At 52.4% G+C, this 20,550-nt stretch overlaps 1 protein-coding gene across 1 annotated transcript in view; it reads left to right on the top strand.

Annotated features, from left to right (window-relative positions):
• The window catches only part of RCAN1 (regulator of calcineurin 1), a 9,088-nt gene extending 1,652 nt beyond the window's left edge, over positions 1 to 7,436 (top strand). Inside the window, exons 2-4 of the mRNA XM_004675364.2 lie at positions 1,012 to 1,185; positions 3,086 to 3,245; positions 5,711 to 7,436. Coding sequence (XP_004675421.1) covers positions 1,012 to 1,185; positions 3,086 to 3,245; positions 5,711 to 5,883 — 507 coding nt within the window. The 3' untranslated portion in view covers positions 5,884 to 7,436. The remainder of the gene's footprint in view (positions 1 to 1,011; positions 1,186 to 3,085; positions 3,246 to 5,710) is intronic.
• The last annotated feature ends 13,114 nt before the right edge of the window (positions 7,437 to 20,550 follow it).

Raw genomic sequence — 20,550 nt, 5'->3', positions numbered from 1 at the left:
TAGCCACCTCTTCTGCACCCCCCTGTGCAGCGGTCAGCTTCCCTGGCCAACTCTGGTGGCCCCGCTCCATTCCCTGGTCCCCACAATCTGTCCTTGGGGTTTGACCTGGGGGAAAGGCTCAGAAAACCTGCAGACTGGAAGCCCAGGAAGCTTTCTGAAAGTTTTGCTGTGCAGCACCACCCTCTCTCTGGGAGGGAGCCCAGCGGCTTCCCAGCTCAGCACCCCCCCCCCCCCCCCCCCCCGCCCCAGGCTTTTCCCAAGAGGCTGGCCGATTTCTTTCCTGACCCGAGACAAGCAATCCTTGAACTCGCACTCACATCCCGAACTTGCCCTTTGAGCATCGCAATCTCATTTTTGCTGGCCCTGGGAGCAGTAAAGCGGGGTGAGCCAGCAAGCGGAGGTGGGCCCCTTGCAGGGTGTTCCTCTTTAAAAACAGTATTATTTTGGAGGCTAAAAAGTAACAAAGTGAGTGGGAGAACAGTAGTGGGCTGTTGGCTTCCTTTACAGTAAGCACCTTTATTCATTGTCTTCCAAGTCAGTCATTTTTATTTTTTTCAAATTAGCTGCAAAGCTTTTAAGCCCCAGAGTTGATGTCTATACACAGCAGCGCCCTGGACTTGACTTCCCTAGACAAGGGGCAGGGGGTGAGGGGTGGGAGGGGAGTCATGCGCAGTGTGGTCTCTGGCCAGAGGGATAACAAATGATCTCTTGGAAAGATGCCAGAGCCACCTCATAAAGCGTGTTTCTGTGACGCTAAGAAGTGTGTAGAGATTGGCCGTTGTTCTGCTGACTGACTGAGTGTGGTAAATCATACGTTCTTGCATTTTCATGAAACCCCCTGTAGCAGAATAAAGAAAGGCAGAATCTCAAGGCGGACAGGTGATTCTCTGTCTTCTCTCAGAAAGGAATCAGGTGTTCTTGAAATGAACAACTCGCTTCCTCAGTGAGAAATGCGATGATGCAGTGACTCAGGGGTCATTTTAACTCCTTTTATTTTTGTTGTTTTTTCAGGCCAAATTTGAGGCACTCTTTCGGACCTATGACAAGGACATCACCTTTCAGTATTTTAAGAGCTTCAAGCGAGTCAGAATAAACTTCAGCAACCCCTTATCTGCAGCAGATGCCAGACTCCAGCTGCATAAGACTGAATTTCTGGGAAAGGAAATGAAATTATATTTTGCTCAGGTGAGTGGGGCCGTTGGTTACATTGTACACACACTCCATTAAGCACCCCAGAATTTATCCTGAGAAAATAACAGCTTGTTATTCAGGGTCTCACCTATTTAAAGAACATTCCAGGGAGGATTGGAAAGAGTCCTCAACTGACCCCTCAGCTGGGCTGGGTTTGGGGGAGCTTTGGTGCTGAGCACGTGAGAATCTAGACATCTGAAGAGAGAGAGCCTGAACCCCCAAATCACACATGGTGTTGCCGACCAACATTATTACTGCAATAAGCATAACTTAATTATTGTTACTAATCATAACAGGGAAAAGAACCCGTCCTCAAGCTTGTGTGGAGAAAAGACAGGAGATGCCTGTCCCTGTTCAGGGACATTGTCAGGTGGGGTGTGTGGACACAGTTAGTGAGCACAGCCGGGGGTTGTGACTTTGCTGGAAGAAGGAGGCCAATGGCTTGGTCCCCAGAGTGGACCAGGGGGCTCCTTGCTCTCTGAGGCTTGTCACCCACACGCTCACTGGCTGGGGAACTGCAGCCCTCGCGCCGCCACACAGGCTGTGCTGGGCTTGGAAGGGGAAGTGGATCCTCCAGGCTGCCACGGCTCAGGAGTTCTCCTGTGAGTAGGGTCCAGGGCTGTCCAGGGCTTTCCGCCACCTCATCCTCTTCAGGGGACCTGCGGTGGTGGGGGACCCACTTTGAAGGCAGTCGCAGTAGAGCTCCCCAACCCCGGGATGGGGAGCCAGCAGGCCCTGCAGAGAGGCTGGCCGATGGGCAGCACATCAGATGCCCACTCCTCAATGCAAATCCGGGTGGACTTACTGCTGGGCCGCACTGCCCCCTGGCGGCGGGCGGAGGCGGGGCTCTGCCCTCAGGCCCGCGTGAACCTGGGCCTTCCGCTGCCCCCGGGGAGGGCAGAGTCTGGCTAAATAATCCTTGGTCCTTGGCGACTTCTGATGATTAATTTAACGCGTGTTCATCGTGAAGATTTGGGCAGGGAGAGGAAGATTAAAGTGCAGTGGACCCTGGAACAGCACAGCTTGAACTGCCGAGATCCAGTTAGACAGGACTTACTCTGGGAGGGTGTGTGGCTTGGCATCCGCAGATTCGAACCTGGAGCCCGCGGATACGGGGTGTGCGCTGTGAGGCATTCAGGCTTTGGAGGGTTTGGGTGTGGCGGGAGGCCTGAACGCCCGCCCAGCAGGTACCAAGCCACACAAGCGTTAGGTTTTGCGGTGATCCAACGTTATCCTCAGAGTTGCGGCTTGGCATGGGCGGGTGGGCACCCCTAAGTTGTTCAGGGCCAGCTGTACAAAGAAAACCCCCAACTCCTAGGATTTGGAAGTATGCTCCTTCTGCACACACCCCTAATCGCCAGCGTCACTGCAAAGCCAAGCTAGGCCATAGTTATCGCCTTCTTGTACGACCTTCTGGAAGATGGATGCTTTTTCCTTTTTTCCCTTTGGCATCTGATGCACAACCCCAGGGGCAGTGCCCAGCCCTGCACCAGGAAGCCTGAGAGTGGTGGGCAAGAGTCCCGGGTTCGCGCTCCTGCTGCCCCTGGGAAAAAGACATCTCTCAGCTTTAGTGTTACGGAGCTAGAAGAGGTGAATATTCCCAGCCCTCTGACCTCGGCGAGAGTGGCGCTATTTTTTCTATTTAGCTAACGCCGTCCCTCCTCCTAGCTAGTTTAACCACGGCCAGTCCGGCACCCGCAGGTTCCCAGTCCTGGGAAGGGCTCCCACCGTGTCGGCCCGTAGCCAGAGTCCACACCGCCGTTGAGTGCCCCACACAGACCTTGCAGGAGTCCTCCTTGAGCCATCCCGGGTCTGGCGTCCGGCTGGGCCTGTCCTCTCACCCCGTCTTCCCGAAAGGTCATTAAATGCCGCTCGTGTGTCTTTGTCTCCCCAGACTCTGCACATAGGAAGCTCACACCTGGCTCCCCCCAATCCTGACAAGCAGTTTCTGATCTCTCCTCCCGCCTCTCCGCCGGTTGGTTGGAAGCAAGTGGAAGACGCCACGCCCGTCATAAATTATGATCTTTTATATGCTATCTCCAAGCTCGGGCCAGGTGAGCGGTGCTTGCAGGTGGGGAGGGAGGTGAGGACGCACCGAGGGTTATACTGGACCCACCTACCCGCTCCTGAGCTCTCTCCATCCCCGTCCTGCCTATCACTCTGGCCGGCAGCGTCCAGCCTGCCTCTGGCTTTGTTCTTAGGGGGGCCTAGAAGGTCGGTGTGAGAACAGCCCTCCACCACCGAGCACAGCCTGTAGGGTGGTCAGACTCAGTCTCGCCTCCTCTCCTCTTTCCCAAGTGGGGATGAGCATGGGAAGGGGAAAGCAGACCCCCCCACCCGAAACTGCATTTTTAGTCAAAGTCACCCCATGGATGACCTGATTCTGGCCTCTGGAATATGCAGAGGAGCAGCAAAAACCACAGTGAAAAATGGGCCCCTCTGGGTCCCTAGGGGTGCTTCCCCACTGCGCCTCTGGAAAGGAAGAGGGGCGGTCCTCTAAAGGACTCGAGGAGCAGTGGGGGACACGGGTACCAGGCCTCAGCTGCCTGTTCACAAAGTGGGGAGACCTGCTGGGGTCGGAGCAGCGGGTGAGGTCCTGGTGTAAAACGCAGTGCCCGGCCGCGACGGCGCTCAAGACCGAGGTTTAGAAACAGCGAAACGGCGGCAGCTGTGCCCCATGGGACTGGGGTGAGCGCGGGCACCGCTGGGTATTGGGGTGTAGAGGTCGGAGCCGCCCCCCTGCCTGTGCCTGGAGCAGACAGGACGAATGCTGAGACCCGCAGCTCCCCTTGCACCACAGCAAGCTGATGTCCCTTTGAGCGCTTGAAGGTTTTATTTTCTTAGACCAGCAGCAGTTTTTTATGGAAAAGATCACATTTCCCAAAACATCTCCCCGGAAGTCCCCTCTGGCAGAAAGCAGGAATCGTGTTACGACTTCCTGCCAGTCGGGCATGAAGGTCAGGGTGGAAACGGCCCCTTGGAGGAAGGGTTGCGGCCACGCCTCTGAGGGTCAGGTCTGCGGGGTGCAAGAGCAGTGCACAGTGCTGCCCTTTGGGCACGGCTCGTCAGGCTGCGTGGAGGCAAGAAGAACCACGAAGAAAACGCCTCCCTCTCCACACCTGCCAGTCCTTCAGAGAGGCTTCTCGAGAGATCGTGCTAGAAAGCAGACATAGTAGAGTCCACTTGCCCTTCACTCGCTCCGCAGTGGGCTGGGCAGTGTCTCCCGTAGGGGCGCTTCAGCAACAGGTTTCTGCAGAGATTTTGCAAATATGGTCCTTAGCCCTGAGCTTTCTGGATGTGCTTGATCAGAAGGCAGCTGAGTTTATAAAGAGGCTCCCGCCTGGCGTGAGCTCAGGCTCCCCGAGAGGCACAAGTGCAGTCGCCGTAGCACTGTCGGCGAGAAGAAGCACCCACCTTTAAGCAGGTCAGCACACTGTCTACCTGCAGAATAGTGAGCAGGGCGTGAGGCAGGAAGCCCTGCCTGGACGAGCACAGAGCCTGGGGTGCACACCCTGCAGGGTGAGCGGAAGCCAGCCCTGCGCCCTGATTAAGACCCCTCCACTCCTGCTTCTCCCAGTGGCCCCAGGGAGATTCACATCCTAACACGGGGGTGTGGAGGGGTGTGGGGGTGACTCGGTGTGCGCTAAGAGCTTTGTGCACCCATCTAAGAACAACCCAGCCAGCTGAGGCCTTTACTACCCCATTTGCAGAGAGGGAGACTGAGGCACACAGAGAGGCAAAGAACATGCCCCGGCCACGGGCCCAAGGTGGCAGGGCTCACAGCCCACGTGCTGGCCACTGCACTGGCCTCGCTGCCGCCTCAGCCCCGAGGCGGCTCTTCCTGCCGCCCAGAGCCCTGCCCGCCTCCCAGCGCAGGACGCTCATCCCCGCCAGCCACACCCGACCGAGCCCGGGACAACTCAGGCTGACGTAGAGCAGCTTGGACCCAGAGACAGGACCCTCCCGCTTCAGGAGGCCGACAGGGGCCAACTGGAGAGGACAGCGGGGCCGAGAGCTTGTCCAAGCGCCTGGACGGAGCATTCACGGCTGTGTCTGCGCCGGGCTCCCGGGGCCATGTGCTCTGCCCAACTCGGCAGGGGCCTCCAGGGGCACCTGCCAGGTCTCCTAACTTGCTTATTCATGCAGGTCTTTGCCTGACTGCTGCTTGTCCAGCCACAGTGACTGAGGGGGAGTGGGGGGGGGGCGGGCGGTGTAGACCTGGAGGCAGGAGGTGCAGTGTTACCTGACAACACATTGCATCCCCACCTTTCAGATGCCTGACTGGAAGCAGAGTAATACACAGTGGCGATTTAGACATACACGTTCGCGTGTGTATTCATGCACAGTTGTTTTCTCGGTAACTCACCGCAGAAACGCTGGATCCAGCTGGGTCCCGCCAGCCCCGGGATCAGTCGCAGAAGCTGGGCCAGTGGGACCCCCGAGTGCGTCTTGCGGCTCCCGGTGCTCTCTCCCCCAGCAGCCTGGCCGGGGTGACCCCGCCGTTGTTCTCTCTCCCCAGGGGAAAAATACGAATTGCATGCAGCGACTGACACCACCCCCAGCGTGGTGGTCCACGTGTGTGAGAGCGATCAGGAGAACGAGGAAGACGACGAGATGGAGAGGATGAAGAGACCCAAACCAAAAATTATCCAGACCCGCAGGCCGGAGTACACGCCCATCCACTTGAACTGAACCGGCACCCTGCAGGCGCCCCAGATCGCGCTCGGGGAGGAATCTTTTACTGTGGAACTTGGGAGGTGGTCGCCGTGGCGATCGCCGTGGCAGGAATTCTAGTTCATGTTGCCCAGAGGAGAATCGGGGTTCGGCCTCCCGGTTCTGACACTGTGCCCATGACCACGGCCTCTGGGCCAGCCGCCGAGTCGGGGCGGTCACACACTTGGGCCTTGGGGGATGCGTCCAGAAGACTGCTGACGGTCGTGTTTGTACTTGTTCTTTCCTGGTAGGTTCTGTGTTTGCTAAGGGCAGGTTGAGACGTGGGTCCGGGCAGGGGACTCTGTTTCCGGGGCCAGGGTCCTCCGGTTGGAAAAGGCGCCGGGCACAGCCACAGAGTGTGTGGCGCAGAAAAGTTGTGGGAACAACCACAATGCAGTGTGGAAACTGTAGTGTTTCATCGTTCGCCTCCCGTGTCCCAACGTCTGTGCATGTTATTACCGATTTTCAAAACTAACCTTGGTCCGTAGGTAGCATCGTGCCATGGCTGTGGGGCACCTTGGCGGAGGCCGGGGGGCGTGTGCAGAGTCCTTACCGTTGTAGAGTCTCAGCTCTCTGTGCAGCAGCCCCCCACAAGTGAGATGCGACCAGGAGGAACCCCCACCCACCCCATCCTCTTAGGCACAGTGTGCGACTTGTGCTTTTGCAAAAGCTGATCTGAAATTCCTGCGTAGGGTTTCACTTCTAAAATCCAGAGAACAGCGGTTTCACTGCCAACTTTTCGTGGATGAGAACCTTTAGGGGTTGGGGTCAGGCGTAAGTTTTCTATCATTTCTCCTACATGATGGCTTGTATCCGGGCGTCGTAGTCAGACGCCTCTTGGGAGGACCTGTTGGTTAGGAGAGCTGATTTTTTTTTTTGGTTTTTTAACCCCACAAAACCATCAAGATAAACCTGTAAATAAAGCTGATCGTATTTACTCATACCTGTTGTACCCTTGGGTGGAAAATATGGCAGTGGAAAAATAGTGTAAGATGTAGTAACCTACCTGTGAATTGTATGTTGTTTTAAAAAAAACAAACACTGTTCAGATGTTTGACGGGGCTTGAATTCAACGCATGTGAAGTGGAAATAGTGTGTGCTGGTGTTCGAGGGCTACAGTGCCTTTCTCCTTCACCTCCCACGCGGTTGTTACACGAGGTCGTCGTCTGTGACTTCCTTCCTAGTCGTAATGTGGTGTCTGGTAAATAGTGTAACATTTTGGCCTTACGATACCATAACATAACAGAGTTTGTCGTTTTGAAATGCCTAATGCCGAGTAAACAATGCATGCTTTGGAAATCTGGAAGATGGTTTTCTTTGAGAAGCAAGTGTGTTGGGTTGTTCATATCAAGGAATCGACTGAATGTTCTCAAAACCCTGTTTACAGTACCGGTTGGGGGCGGGGGTCGGGATGGGAGAGCGTCGTGTAGCTGTTCAAGTGTTCTAGTTAAGTGCTTTTCAACCGGAGAGGCTAACCTCAAGATATTTTTTTTAACTGCGTTCTATAATAAATCAACACGATATGCTCTTTACGGGAAAGCTATCTGTTTGTCCTTTCATTTCTGATGATCTTTGGGGCCTGCAGTTGGAGAAGGACACAGCCTTCGATTGACCTTAGGAAGTCCCCATGCACTGCCCGAGTTCACGGAGGGTCAGCCAGGCTCACAGCACGCGGCTGCACTGACGGGCCAAACATGAAACAGAAATCAGAAGGCTGAGCACGTCCTTGTGCAGAGAGATGCCGCTGTGATGACAGACCAGGCGCCAGCAGTGGTCTTGGTTCTCTGTCCAAGGAGTTCTCTTTCCTGCACAGGGAGGCGCCGTTACAAGGCAGTCCCGTGCGGAAAGCCAGCCTGCAGCCTTCTGTTTGAAGCTCGGGCAGCCTTCCCCTGGGACACGGATGAAGTAAGGGGTGAGCCCCTCTGCCTGCCCCCGCAGCCCTAAATGGCCCAGTTTTATTGGCTGGGCTGTAAGCAGATGACATTCCTCTCCGTCGAGATTATCATTCAGATGTCTCCATGACGTCCTCTTTTTTTCCGTTTGAGTAACCCCATTCTGTCATCCCCCAGAACTGTTGCATATATATATGTATAAATAGACAGGTATGCAGAGCGTTCAGGATGTGACTGAGACGGAGGAGAACAGGGCAGGTGGAAGTGAGAACTGAGCGAGAACTAGAGATCTATTACAAATGTTCATTTATGCATACAGAACTGGGGTGCAGGCCAGGGGTGCATGGGCGGTGAGAGGCTTCATCGGAGACAGAGTGGGGAGCAGAACAGGCAGACTGATGTAGTCCACTGCTGAGGGGAGCAGCAGGCGGGTCAGGAGAGGTCTGCTGCGCCCTGGGGGTCACCTCCGGGGCAGGCGGGGATCTAACTCATGCTGAGGTGGCTTTAGCTTCTCCATGCTGTGCTTTACCCCGCTGTGCCCCGGGGAGGACCCATAAATGTTTATTCATAAGTGGACCAAGTCACTTCCTCCAAGCTACTGGCAGCAACAGGGAACCCAGAAGTTTCAGGAATCGGCACAGAGCCCCAAAATATCTGATTTTTGCCAGATTTCTAAGTTGCCCCCAAGGCCGGGTCCTTCGTGGCAGCCTTCGCTTTCCACTCCCGAGTTTTTCTGCTCTTCTTTCCATTCCTTACCTTCCCGGTGCATCTCCTGGGCTGCTTGGTGGCCTCTTGCCAGCAGTAGCTGAATGCTGATACTGATGCCATAGATGTTTGAGGTTAAGCATGTCAGAAAATCCCCACGACCGCCAGGCTGATCCTGCTGACCAGTGAGCAGTCACTGGCTGGGATGTACTTCGCCCTCATCGTCCGGAAGCCCTGGGGGCTGCGTCCCCAGAGAGCAGGATTGGGGGGCATGCTGGTCCAGGGCAGATTTCATAGATCATCCTGGGCAAAGACAAAATTGCTGTAATTCACTCACACCTCCGGGGGCCCCCTGACCCCCAGGGAAAATTGAGGCAGGTAGCCCCACTGCCTCCAAGCCCCCAGGCCCTAGAGCAGACAGCACGTCAGTGAATGTTCTTGCTCGAGACCCAGTGTCTCGCGGGATGCCCACGATGGTCGTGCGGCCGCCTCGGCCGGCCTCAGAGCAGCAGGGTGTGGTTCTGGCACCCGCAGATGGCTAAGAAGTGCCCCAACCTGAGTGTGCAGAGCTGGCCCTGCACACTCTGTGGCTCTGCTAGTGAGGGGCTCTGTCCTAAGCCAAATGACAGGCACAGGGCAGGCAGAATCAGGCAGCTCTTTGCTGCTGACCAAATGTGTTCCTTAGATGCATTTGACGGCGTATATTTCGAGCAGATGATCCAGTAACTTAGGATCAGCCCGGCAGAGAAAACCAGGCCCTTGAGACGTGCAGTCGATCCAGGTGAAAGCCTGGGAAGCGTAAGAGCAGTGGTTGTTGCTACTCAAGGAAAAAACATTGATTTGCCGTCAGCCAATTATTTAGGGTTTCACACCTCCAGAATGTTGTGTGAATCAGTGCCCACAGGAGATTTGGGTTCCTAGGGAGCCTTCATTTTAGGTGAATTGCATGGAATTCACGGCACAGTTAATAGGCTTTATCACATACTCGATTGCACAGGATCCAGTGAACATGGGGTGACCAAAGATGAGCCAGCAGCTGAGCGTGTGAGCCGGTTGGGACCTCGCGGGGTGTTTGTAACCTGAGAGCCTCTTTACACTTTCCTCTAGGGGTCGACAATCCCAGTAGGCACTTGGACTGGCCTCTGTGGCGGTCACTTGCAGCCTTGAGTGCAGAAGGCACTTGGGGTGTGGGCGTGGAGTCCGCATGCCTGAGGGTGGACACCGGAGTAAGGGATGGGCGTGCATGCGTGCGTGAGCGTGCTCACCCGAACATGGGCGCCGAGGCTGTGAGGGCGGAGTCATTCGGCGACGAGTGGCCACGAGAGACATCTGCGCTGAGAGGAAGCCCAGAGGAAAGCAGGTATGAAGCTTCGCGGGGCCCAAGTTGCTGTCCTCCTGCCTGCTTGTCTCCCCTGTGCACCACGAAGCCAAGGACTCCAGGGTTCTCCTTTAAGTACCCCGGGCTGGAATGGCTGCAAAACAGAGTGACATAAAACGACGGGGGAAGAAGTGACTCTCAGGATACGTCCTGTCACCCAAATCTCTGGCCTCCTCATGCAGGGCTTTTGTGAACTGTTTCCAAGCATACCTCCGCTCTTGGCCATCTCTGACGCACGCTGAAAATGCTTGCTCTGGTGACTCAGCGAAAGCTACATGGCCGTCAGGTAGATGGGTTTTGTTCTCACATACCTCATTTTTTTCAGCAGCCCCTCTGCTGTTCGTGAAAGGTCATTATAATCATGACTATGTTTATGAAAGAGAAGGAAATTATCTCCAAGTGGTTGGGGCTTGCTGCCTGTGTTCGACATTTCCTTTTCTGTCGGGGATGCTGAGAGGGATTTGATGCCCCTTCTCCGCCTCCCAAGAGTCAAGTGTCTGCTATGTACCTGCTCCCAGCTCCCTCGTTCAGGGTATTTAAGGGTCACCAGGGGTCCCCTCCTGACTGACATTCAAACCCTGGTCATGTGGAATGTTCCGTGTTTATAATGCAACTGGTTCTCTCCCCCATGCCCCGCTACACATGTTCTCTCTGCTAGAACATTCTCCCTGTGCCCAGCCCAGAACAGGCTAACCCCATGAAGCTCTGCACCCCACCAGAGCAGTTCACATCCTCCCGCTCACCTCTGCATCACTAGCAGCTTCTCCTGTGCCCGGTTTGCAACACTCAATAAATATTTTTGAAGAAATTAACCGCCTTGTTGGAATCTGAGGCTCCACATTATGTCTCTTCCCCCGTAGAATCATTTCCAACTTCCCTTGCTGAGCTTTCCATTAACTCCATACTTAGCAGGTGTGATGTGTATTTTTTAAATCATAATTGTAACTGTCTTCCCTGTTAGAACATAAATCACGTAGAGGTAGGATTCCTGGTAAATCACAGCTTACACTAGACATACAGTAAAAGATGGATGAATGGATGGATGATGGATGGATGATGGATGGATGGATGGATGGATGGATGGATGGATGGATGGATGATGGATGGGTGGATGGATGGATATCAGGATGATGGATGGATGGATAGATAATGGATGGATGGTTGGATGGATGATGGAGGATGGATGGATGATGGATGGATGGATGATGGATGATGGATGGGTGGATGGATGGATATCCGGATGATGGATGGATGGATAAGTGATGGATGGATGGATAGATAATGGATGGATGGATGGATGGATGGATGATGGAGGATGGATGGATGATGGATGGATGGATGATGGATGGATGATGGATGGATGATGGATGGATGGATGGATGGATGGATATCCGGATGATGGATGGATGGATGATGGATGGGTGGATGGATGGATATCTGGATGATGGATGGATAAGTGATGGATGGATGGATGGAGGATGGATGGATGGATGGATGAATGGATGATGGATGGATGGATGATGGATGGAGATTTCAAAGAGAAAAGAGTAAGAGGTCACTGAGACAAACAGAAAAGTAATGAGGTGTGTTCCCCTCTCTCTTGTCAGTAGACTAAGTCCATAGCCCAGTGTTTCGATCCCACAAGTCAGCAGGCTCCTAGGAGTGAGAATGAAAGAGAGTAAAAGGAGACATCACTAAGTTGGGGTAGAGGTGAGAAAGCGAAAAAGACTTTGTTTGCAAATTTTCCTCTTCACGGCAGGTTACTGGCTAGAGGGCATGGAACTGGGAGGCTGTGAGAAGTTTTCGGGGTGACAGATGTTAGATATCTTGACAACATAGCAACATAGCAACAGTAGCAGTAGTGACAATCCAAAACCTTGTAAGAGCATTTTTCAAGTGGGTAACACTTTGCTAACACTCCTAAAAGACAAATTAGAGGCAAGGCAGCATGGAGAATTAGAATGTCAGTGTTCTAATCCATCTGCTCTGAAAAATGGTGATTTATCCATGGCAATTTGTGAACCTCAAACATCGTCTTGGGCTATATTTATTTCCTTAGGGTTTGATGTGTGACTATCTCCTTAATTTATTTAGTTGTTTGTTTGTTTATTTATGCAGAACCAGTGCAGCCACATCAAGAATAATGTCCATCCAAATAGAATCAGTGGGAATTGAAATGAGCTTTATCTAGCTCTTCAGCTGCCTCGCCACCCCGCGCAGGAGGGGCACTGAGCCAGGAAGACGCATTGTGCTGGTGCATTTGAAAGGCGCCATGAAAGTTGCACCACTAGGAAAAACTATTAAACAAGCAAAATAAATAAATAAAAAGTAAAAATCCACCAGTTCCAACTAGGTTCATTTTGTTTCTGAGGCTTCTAAAACATGTTTTTCCTGCCAACCATATCAAGTGTGTACCTTTTTTATGGAAATTAATAAAAAAATCAAGGCACCAGAATGTTGGAAAATCACTTTTAAAAGCCCCTATATGTATCATCCACCACTATGATAAGCCGTGGCTTCTGTTCGCTGTGTATTATTCCTTCCTAAATCTAATATTTTCGTGTGGTTTTACTATAAACTCAGTTGCCAGTTAACTTCTTTGAACTGAGTTCAATTAAATTCACGATTTTTATAAAGTATAAATAATCCCAGCTTGCAGATTCGGTGGCAAATCTTTGATTGAAAATAAAGAAAGAAAATTACTTTGTAGAGAGACTGAAGAGCGGCAACGTAGAAGATGTCCTCAAGCATCTTCCCATTAAAGGGCCAGGAGCGGAGAGGAACACCCAGGTCTGCTCGTACCACCCTGAGTCACAGGGACACACCGCGCCAGCAGTGACATCCATGGCGCCCGCCGTGACATCCGCGTGACAAGAAGGAGCGGCCCCGAGCCTGTCACCTTGTCAGGTCCCTGCTCAGCTGGGCCCTGTGGCTCTCCAGCATGTTGATTGAAGGACGGACCCAGACATCCGGGGCCCTACCCTGGACTCCAGGACGTGACCTCGCGGGCAGCAGGCACCTTGCAGATGGGATGAATGTAAAATGGCCCTGAGTGCCGGGTGCTGTAGAAGCAGCCACAGGGGCGCTTAGAGGGGAGAAGAGGGAGGGCTGAGAGCAGCAGAGATCTGGCACGCAGCCCCGCAGGCTGTGAGGAGACAGGGCCCTGAGCGCCATGCTTGAAGCCCACCAGAAGGAAAGGCATCCCCACCGACCCCCACTGAGACCCTGCTGCTCATAGTCTCTGACATGACACTTCCCAGCTGAAACTGGGCTCTGGACTCTGGCCCCCCAGATGGAAGGATAAGTGGGAGAGAATAAAGATTTGTGCTCATTTGTTGCAACAACCGTAGGCAATGAATAGACACCCCCACTGTTTTTGATCCCACTCCCCACTCCACCCCCCTAAAATGTCTCTGGTATATAGCTGTTCATTATTTTTATTATTTTCTCACCTGGTCCTTTATTCTCCTGCTATAAACGAAACCATCTGGTATTTTTCTTTTTCTTTCTGGCTTATTTCACTAAGCATGATCATTTCCAGCTCCATCCATGTTGGTGCAAAAGGCATGAGTTTATCTTTTTGATCGCTGAGTAATATTCCATTGTGTATATGTACCACATCTCTTTAATCCAGTCATCTACGTTTGGGCATTTGGGTTGTTTCCATGTCTTTCCAATTGTAAATAGAGCAGCAATAAACATGGGGGTTCAAGTGAATGCTAGTGTACTTGAGGGTTCTTAAGAGACCGGAAGGGGTAAAGGGAGGGGGCATCACAGGCCTCCTTCTCCTGCCCTTGCCCTGACCCGGATGGTGGACCCAGAGTGCTCTTCCCCTGCAGGGACCTGGCCTTGGCAGTCCCTTGCCCGTGCCCTCTGGCACCCAGCTCGGGCAGGGCCTGCCCCCACTGGAGAGACAGGCGGGGGGAGAGGAAACCTCAGGCAGAAACCTGGCCTGTGTCCTGCCATCCCTGGGTCCCCACAATGGAGAAGACTGGGAATCTCTTGAGAGCTTGAACTGAGATGTAGGTTGGTGGCGCCCACAGCCAAAGACAACAGCGCCCCCTGCTGCCTGGTGGCGAGAACCTAGAGGTACAGCGTGGGGCGGGTCCCAGAAGTCAGCTCAGAGGTGGGACCTGACAGTCCCGTGCAAGGCTGTGAGGGGATGCAGCCAGGAGACTTGGGCAGGACCTCCGAGTGGCAGAAGGTGATGGGGCCCAGCAGGCGACATCCCTAGCCCGACGAGTAAGTTTCTTTGTGTCTGAGGGGGCTTAGTGGATTGGTGAGGAGTCGAGCGTTTGAGTAGGGAGAATGGCTAAGTTGGCCCCCAAAGTCCCTGCCCAGTGACAGGCGCTGCCCCCTTGAGCTTGAGCAGGACCTGAGGCTGCCATGAGAGAGCAGCCCCATGGCTGTGTTACTGTGGGGAAAGGAACTTTGCAGGCAGAACTCAGAGCTCTGGAGGAGTCACTGGGAGTTGGCCAAAAGGAAGATTATGCTGGGTGGGCCTGACCTAAGCAGGTGAGCTCTTAAGGGAGACAGGAAGCAGGTGCCCTCCTACTGACCCAGGAGAGCTGGGCTGCCAGGTTGTGAGAGGAGGGCGTCTGAGGGAAGCTTCTAGAACCTGCAGGCAGTCAGTTCCTAGGCAACAGTTCGCCAAAAAGGTGACTTAGGGTCTTACAGAGAACTACATGGAAATGAATTCTGCTGACAACTGCATGAGCTTCCTGAGCCTCACCTGGAGTTCAAAGTGGCCTCACCTGGGAGATGCCCTTAGTGGAGGCCCGGCCCCCACACACCTGGAATTCTGACCCACGGAAATTGTGAGCTACTAAATAAGTGTTGTTTTAAACTCCTCCGTTGGTGTGACTAGTTGTTCAGGAATAGACAGTGAGCAGGTGTGGACTCTCAGGGCCAGGCTGGCAGGTCACAAGTTCAGCCTGAGGTCAGCCCCTGCGGGCAGGCCAGGGACATGGCCTGAGCTACCTGCAGCCCTCCCTGCACTGTGCCCTCAGGTCATGTGGAGCTGAACACTGATCTCTTGTCTCCTTTTTAATGGTGCACTTGTCAGGCTTTACACTCTCCTAGGCTACTTTGCAGAGAGACAGATGATTTAGGTGGGTTTTTTTTAAAGGTACAAGATTCATGGTAGGATTTATCATTTTAAATATACAAAACAGTTTACTCTGGTTTAAAAATCAGGCTGCAGATGGTTCTGAGAGTGAATGGGAGGGCAGTAACCCTGTACATGAGCCATTGTGTTACTGTAAGGCCATGAACTCATGAAATATTATCCTGTTTCATCATTGCTCTGCGTTCCTTGAGCACCCCATGTGTCAGGTACTGGGGCCAGAGCTGAAGGGGAGGGGAGGTAAACAGAAAGGCGAACACAGCGCCCACTCTCACAGAGCTGAGTCAGAGGAGCTGGGCAGTAAGCATATAACATAATTGCAGACAGCGAGGGGGCCACGGAGAAGGTAAGCAAGGTGCATTCATTCCTGCGCCCCCAGAGCAAATCACCACAACGCAGGACATTGAAACAACACGCACTTGTCATCTTACAGTTCTGGGGTCTAAAGTCTAAAATCAAGGTGGCAGCAGAGTGTGTTCCTTCTGGAAGGTTCTAGGGAGGCCACTGTGCCTCCTCCAGTGTCCAGGGGCCACTGCCTTCGTTGGCTCGAGATCTCTCCCTGCAGCCCTCTGATCCCTGCTTCAGCATCTGTTTTAATCACGTCCTCTTTTCCCCCTGGATGTGGTGGGGGGAATGAGGGAGGGATTCCACCCCAGGATCTGGGGGTGATGAACGCCCAACCCCAACCCTGGACAGGTGAGGGCAGCCGCAGGTTGTCACCGGCACTCGCAGCTGCTCCCCAGAGTGTGGCAGAGACTGGTTGTTCCGATCCATCGTTAAAATTCCAGGTCAAATCTTCCGTCAGCTCATTGCGTACCATTGTCAAAGCATAAACTGTTAGTACATAGTAAAGAAAACAACCTAATTCCCTCTACATACGAGGACACGTGGATGAATGCACTTGCACCTCAATTAAAAAGGGTGACGAAAAATGACACTGTTCAGCATTTACATTCACATGTATGGCTCTTTCTGTAAAGCTGTCCAGTGACTGCTTCCTTGCTCTTTGCCTATCTCCCCTGTTTTAAAAAACATCATCTCATAATACCTAATTATTCCAAAGCCTTTCAAGAGACAATTACCTCATAAAGGTTCCAGAAACACCCAAAGCCTGATTTAAACAGATGAGCTAAGCTGGGAGACCTGAGCTAATGTGTTAGGCTCTTTGTGTGCCTCAGAGGAGATGATATGGAACCCAAGTGGGTGTCCTTCTGCGCCATCTGTTCTGAGCCTCTTCATGCTCTTGAGCCCAGTCCTCTCTCGGGGCCCCTAACTGCGTGTCCAGCTGGGTACGTCCTTTCTCCTCCAGTGGTCTTGTCCAATCATCAGCTCAACTTAGGGCCACAGGTGCCCTCTGCCTCCTTCCCCCACCCGACCATTCCTTCTTCTACCTTCGGGGTCTGGCCCTGACGGAGGTGACGCTGACCCCATCCCACACAGCCACCACCAGTTTGCTGATTCTTTCAACTTATTTGTCCCTGATTTCACAGCGCCTTGCACCTGAGGGCTCAGATGAAATAGTCACTCTGTGAGTTTCTGTTGGATGATTTGCTTGTGACCCAACTTGATTCTTTTTTCTATAGCTCTTTCTAGAAGCAGCTCCCCCAGACACAACTGAACTGAACGGACTGTGTCTGTGTAGGTGGTAAAACCTAGGGCAAAGCAGCGTGCCTCATAAATATTCTACAAGGGGTTGTTTCTCCACAGAGGCAATGTGTTTCAACATGGAAACTCAGATCCAGCTCTCCCCGTGATTCCAGGGCAGGCTGCATCTCATCCCCACGCCCCCAGGGTTGTGTTCGTATCTTGACCTGTCCGATCTGGGCAGCAGATCTAAACTGAAGCAATAAATCTCTGAGTGATGAGAAAACACTTCAAGCCCATGATTTGTCGACACACCCAGCAATTTTCTCAGTGGTTGTGCCCTTGGGATTTGTAGGGTCCAGCTAAAAGAGCTGAGGAAATCGGAGTACTACTGAGCTCCTGACCTTGACCTACAGAATGAAGCCACTGTAGCTACAGAATACACAACAGCAGCTCATCCCTGAGGAATGAGAGCCAAATCATCCTCTAATATAAGGAATTTGCTATTTAAGCCCTAAAACAACTCCACTGACACAGAGTATATTTTGAAATCATTTCTAAACAATATGCTATTAAAAAAAAGTGTAGTTAAAATTTTTTTCAGCATCATGTGTTGGTCATTCAAACAATTCTGTACCCTTGGGAATTCCAAGAACGTGAAGATAGAAACTCTCCTGGGAGGTAGACATGACCATGGGGACACCCAGGTGAGGTCCTACTTGGGGAGCTGGGCTTGACCTCTCTGGAGCTGAAGTTACTAGCGAGAGGCCTTGTACTCATTTTATGTCATGGGAAGAGAATGAACAACCTGCCTGGAGATACTCGGGGATGCTGGGTAAAGGTCTGGAAGGTGCTTGGGCTCCATGACTTTAAGAGAAACAACCCCCAACAAAAGCAGGTCCTGTCACCCTGTGATTTTGCTCACTAACAGCCAGGGTTATGACACTGAATGAGTGATGTAAGTGGAAGCCCTAATAGTGGGAGAGGAGCATGGTCCCACCTCCCAGGGAGTGTGCTGAAGATCAGTGGACATGTGTTTGTAGCCCTGACGGCAACTGTTCCACAGACTCACCAACTGCAACTGCTGGACCAGAGACAAATCTCATCTGCCTCCACCCTGAAATCCCATTTGTGGGCCAGAATCTGGAGACCTGGGTAAGCTCAAGTCCCAATTCCAAACTCCAGGAGGCCCCCAGCCTTGCCAATATGCTGCTCCCACCTTATGCCTCACCCCACCCTCCTCTCCCTTTCTCTCAGCTCCCACCTCCCAGGTCGCAAAGTGTGTGACCGTGAATTTCCATAAACATCAAAGAGCAGGGAAAAAAGAGCCTGTGTTTTGTTTGCTGTGAATGACTCTGTGGGACTTTAAATCACCTGCACACACTTCACCACCTGCTTGTGTGGTATATCGTCAGGGGCTTGGGTTAATAGCCACCTGCTACTTAACACTCAGGACACATGCTGGGAAATTAGTCCTCAGGCGACTTCTTCAAGCAAACGTCATAGGGGTGACTGCACAGGCCTGGGGGGCCAGGGGGTGACTCCTGGGGCAAGATGGTGCAGCTTCTCAGACACGTGGCCCAGTGAAATGCCACTAGTGACATGTGACCATACTCATGGACACAGACAGCCATCTCCAGGGTGAATTTGACCATCGTTATCACCTCCGAAAAGAAGCCCTAGGTCCTTCAGTCATTGAACCTCACCCCACCCCGTCACTCCCACACTCTAGCACCAGCCCGGCCCTAAGCACCACAGCTGTCTCTGCTGGTTTCTCCACTGTGGGCTTTCACGTGGGGACCCTACAGTACATGGCCTTGTGACTCACTCCTTTGACTTGGCATCACCTTTTGGGGTTCACCCACATGTAGCTTCATTCCTTTTGGGAACTGAAGGGTATTCCATGGCGTGGCTCTACTACCTTTCCTTTGCCCACTGATCAGCTGGTGGGCATTTGGGTTGTTTCCACCCTTTGGCGATTATGATTGATGCTGCTGCAAACATCTGTGTAGAAGTGTCTGTGTGGATGTATTGCTGGAATTGCTGGTCGTGTAGTAACTCTATGTCTCGTCCATTTCAGGAGGGTTAGACTGAACCACAGCCTCTGAACCATGCCCCCTAGTGTATAGGGCTTCCCACTTTTCTGTACCTCGACCACAGTTTTCACTCTGGTTTTTCCCGTGGATGTGAGAGGATATCACAGTGTGACATGTGATTGCTTTCTCCTGCTGACTAGTGATGGCAGCCATCTTAATTAGTCACTTGGTTTTGGCTTGATGGGGCTTCATCTTCTGGAACTTTCCTCCCCTCCTCTCTGTTAGCCTCCTGTACCCCACCCACTCCCATGTATCCCCAGGTCCAAAGCCCTATTGCTTTCCTTCATCACTGGCTCCCCTTTCCTCTGAGAGTCTTATGTCTGTCAACACAGGGCCCAGGTGGGCTTACCTGATCTAGGTGAGACCTCTCACCTTGGCCCTTTTGAGGAAGAAGCCCAAGAGAGTCTCTTTCAGCAAGGTGAGTTTGCTGTCGATTTCTCACAGAAGGGAACGTCTCTGCCACATGGGTCAGAATAAGCCCAAAACTAACCACTGCCAGTGTGTGCACACAGTGGGGTTCCCTGCCCACAGCACCCTGGATATCAGTGTTTTTATCCTTGCGGAGGTTAGCATTTCTGGGTGCATACCCACTGGTTGGTGATAACATGCAAAGCCCCCTTGAGACCCAGTGATCCCCAAGGGCTTTCCCAGTTTCAGAGTGACTGAGGAGCTCATTGTTCCCAGAGTCTGAGTGTAACTGGGGTGTCTTTTGGAGACCAGAAACAGAAGATGCTATCGTAAGCCTGTGGATGTCCTAGATACTCCAGCTGCAAAGTGGGGGCCTGTTGAGGATGAGATCACAGTGTTAGGGTGGGTTCTCGTGTCTGAGCTTGTCCCAGCACTGGCATGGGGCCCATGTACGTAGAGCTTACTTCTGTCAACCCCTCGAAGCTCCAGGCGCTGCTGGTTCTCTACTATTCCCACAGACTCACCAGCCACTCCTGTTGGGCGCAGAGACAAAACCTTCTCATCCGCCTCCCTCCTGCCCACAGGGCTCTGAAATCTCATCTGTGAGCCTGAAACCAGTGGGATGATGTCACACCCTTTCTCTTATCATTGAGTAGCTACCTTAAGGACGATCACAAGAGCTGATACTTGGAGATGGGGATGTCCTCCAGACCAGAGGGTCGCAGTCCCCACCCATGCCAGCACGCCCTCTTTCCATTCCCAGGAGAGTCAGGAGCAGCCCTTGGGTCCTGCCTGGACTTGGCGCTTATCTTCTGCCTAGGACGGACTGCTTACACCTCTAAGAAGGGGGGTTCCTTTCTGAGCCAGAAATCCCACGTTAGCCTCTACCCAAAGAATGTTAAGCCCTCAACTCTAAAACTCTCTGCTCTACAGTCTTTGCAGCGGCTCTGTGTGCAATAGCAAGCACGAGTAACCACTGGTGGAAGACTAGGTTGATGTGGCCAGCCCACTGGTGGAATATTATTCAGCCATAAAGAGAGACAAAACGTTGCCATCTACAGCAAAATGGGAGGCGTCTGAGGGAATTATGGGTAGTAAAGCATGTTGGCACGACAAAGACATATTGGATAGAGGTATAGCAGGCAATTTGGTAAAATGAAATATGTATTAGAAAAACTGACAGCCGCTAGTAAATGAAGCCGGAATAGAGCTCAGGTTTCTGAGATTTATAGCCAGGGAGAAGAGAAAAAATACGAAAAGAGTACAAGGGATGGTTGGTTGTAAGGAAAAAAAGATTGATTTTTTTTTATTATAATAGTTTATTTTGACATCATTTTGTGCCTTTTTCCATCTCAGCTGTAGTCCCCATGGGTTTCCCATAACCAGATCATCCGTGTGCCATCACCATAGTCCAGCGCACTTCCCTCCCCCCACCGTTTTTGATCCCATTCCCCACTC

This window comes from Condylura cristata, unplaced genomic scaffold (genome assembly GCF_000260355.1).
Source record: "Condylura cristata isolate star-nosed mole 26May11 unplaced genomic scaffold, ConCri1.0 scaffold00003, whole genome shotgun sequence".
Classification (NCBI taxonomy): Eukaryota; Metazoa; Chordata; class Mammalia; order Eulipotyphla; family Talpidae; genus Condylura; species Condylura cristata.
The sequence above is the reverse complement of the archived record's forward strand: the minus strand, read 5'-3'. Positions and strand labels throughout refer to the sequence as shown.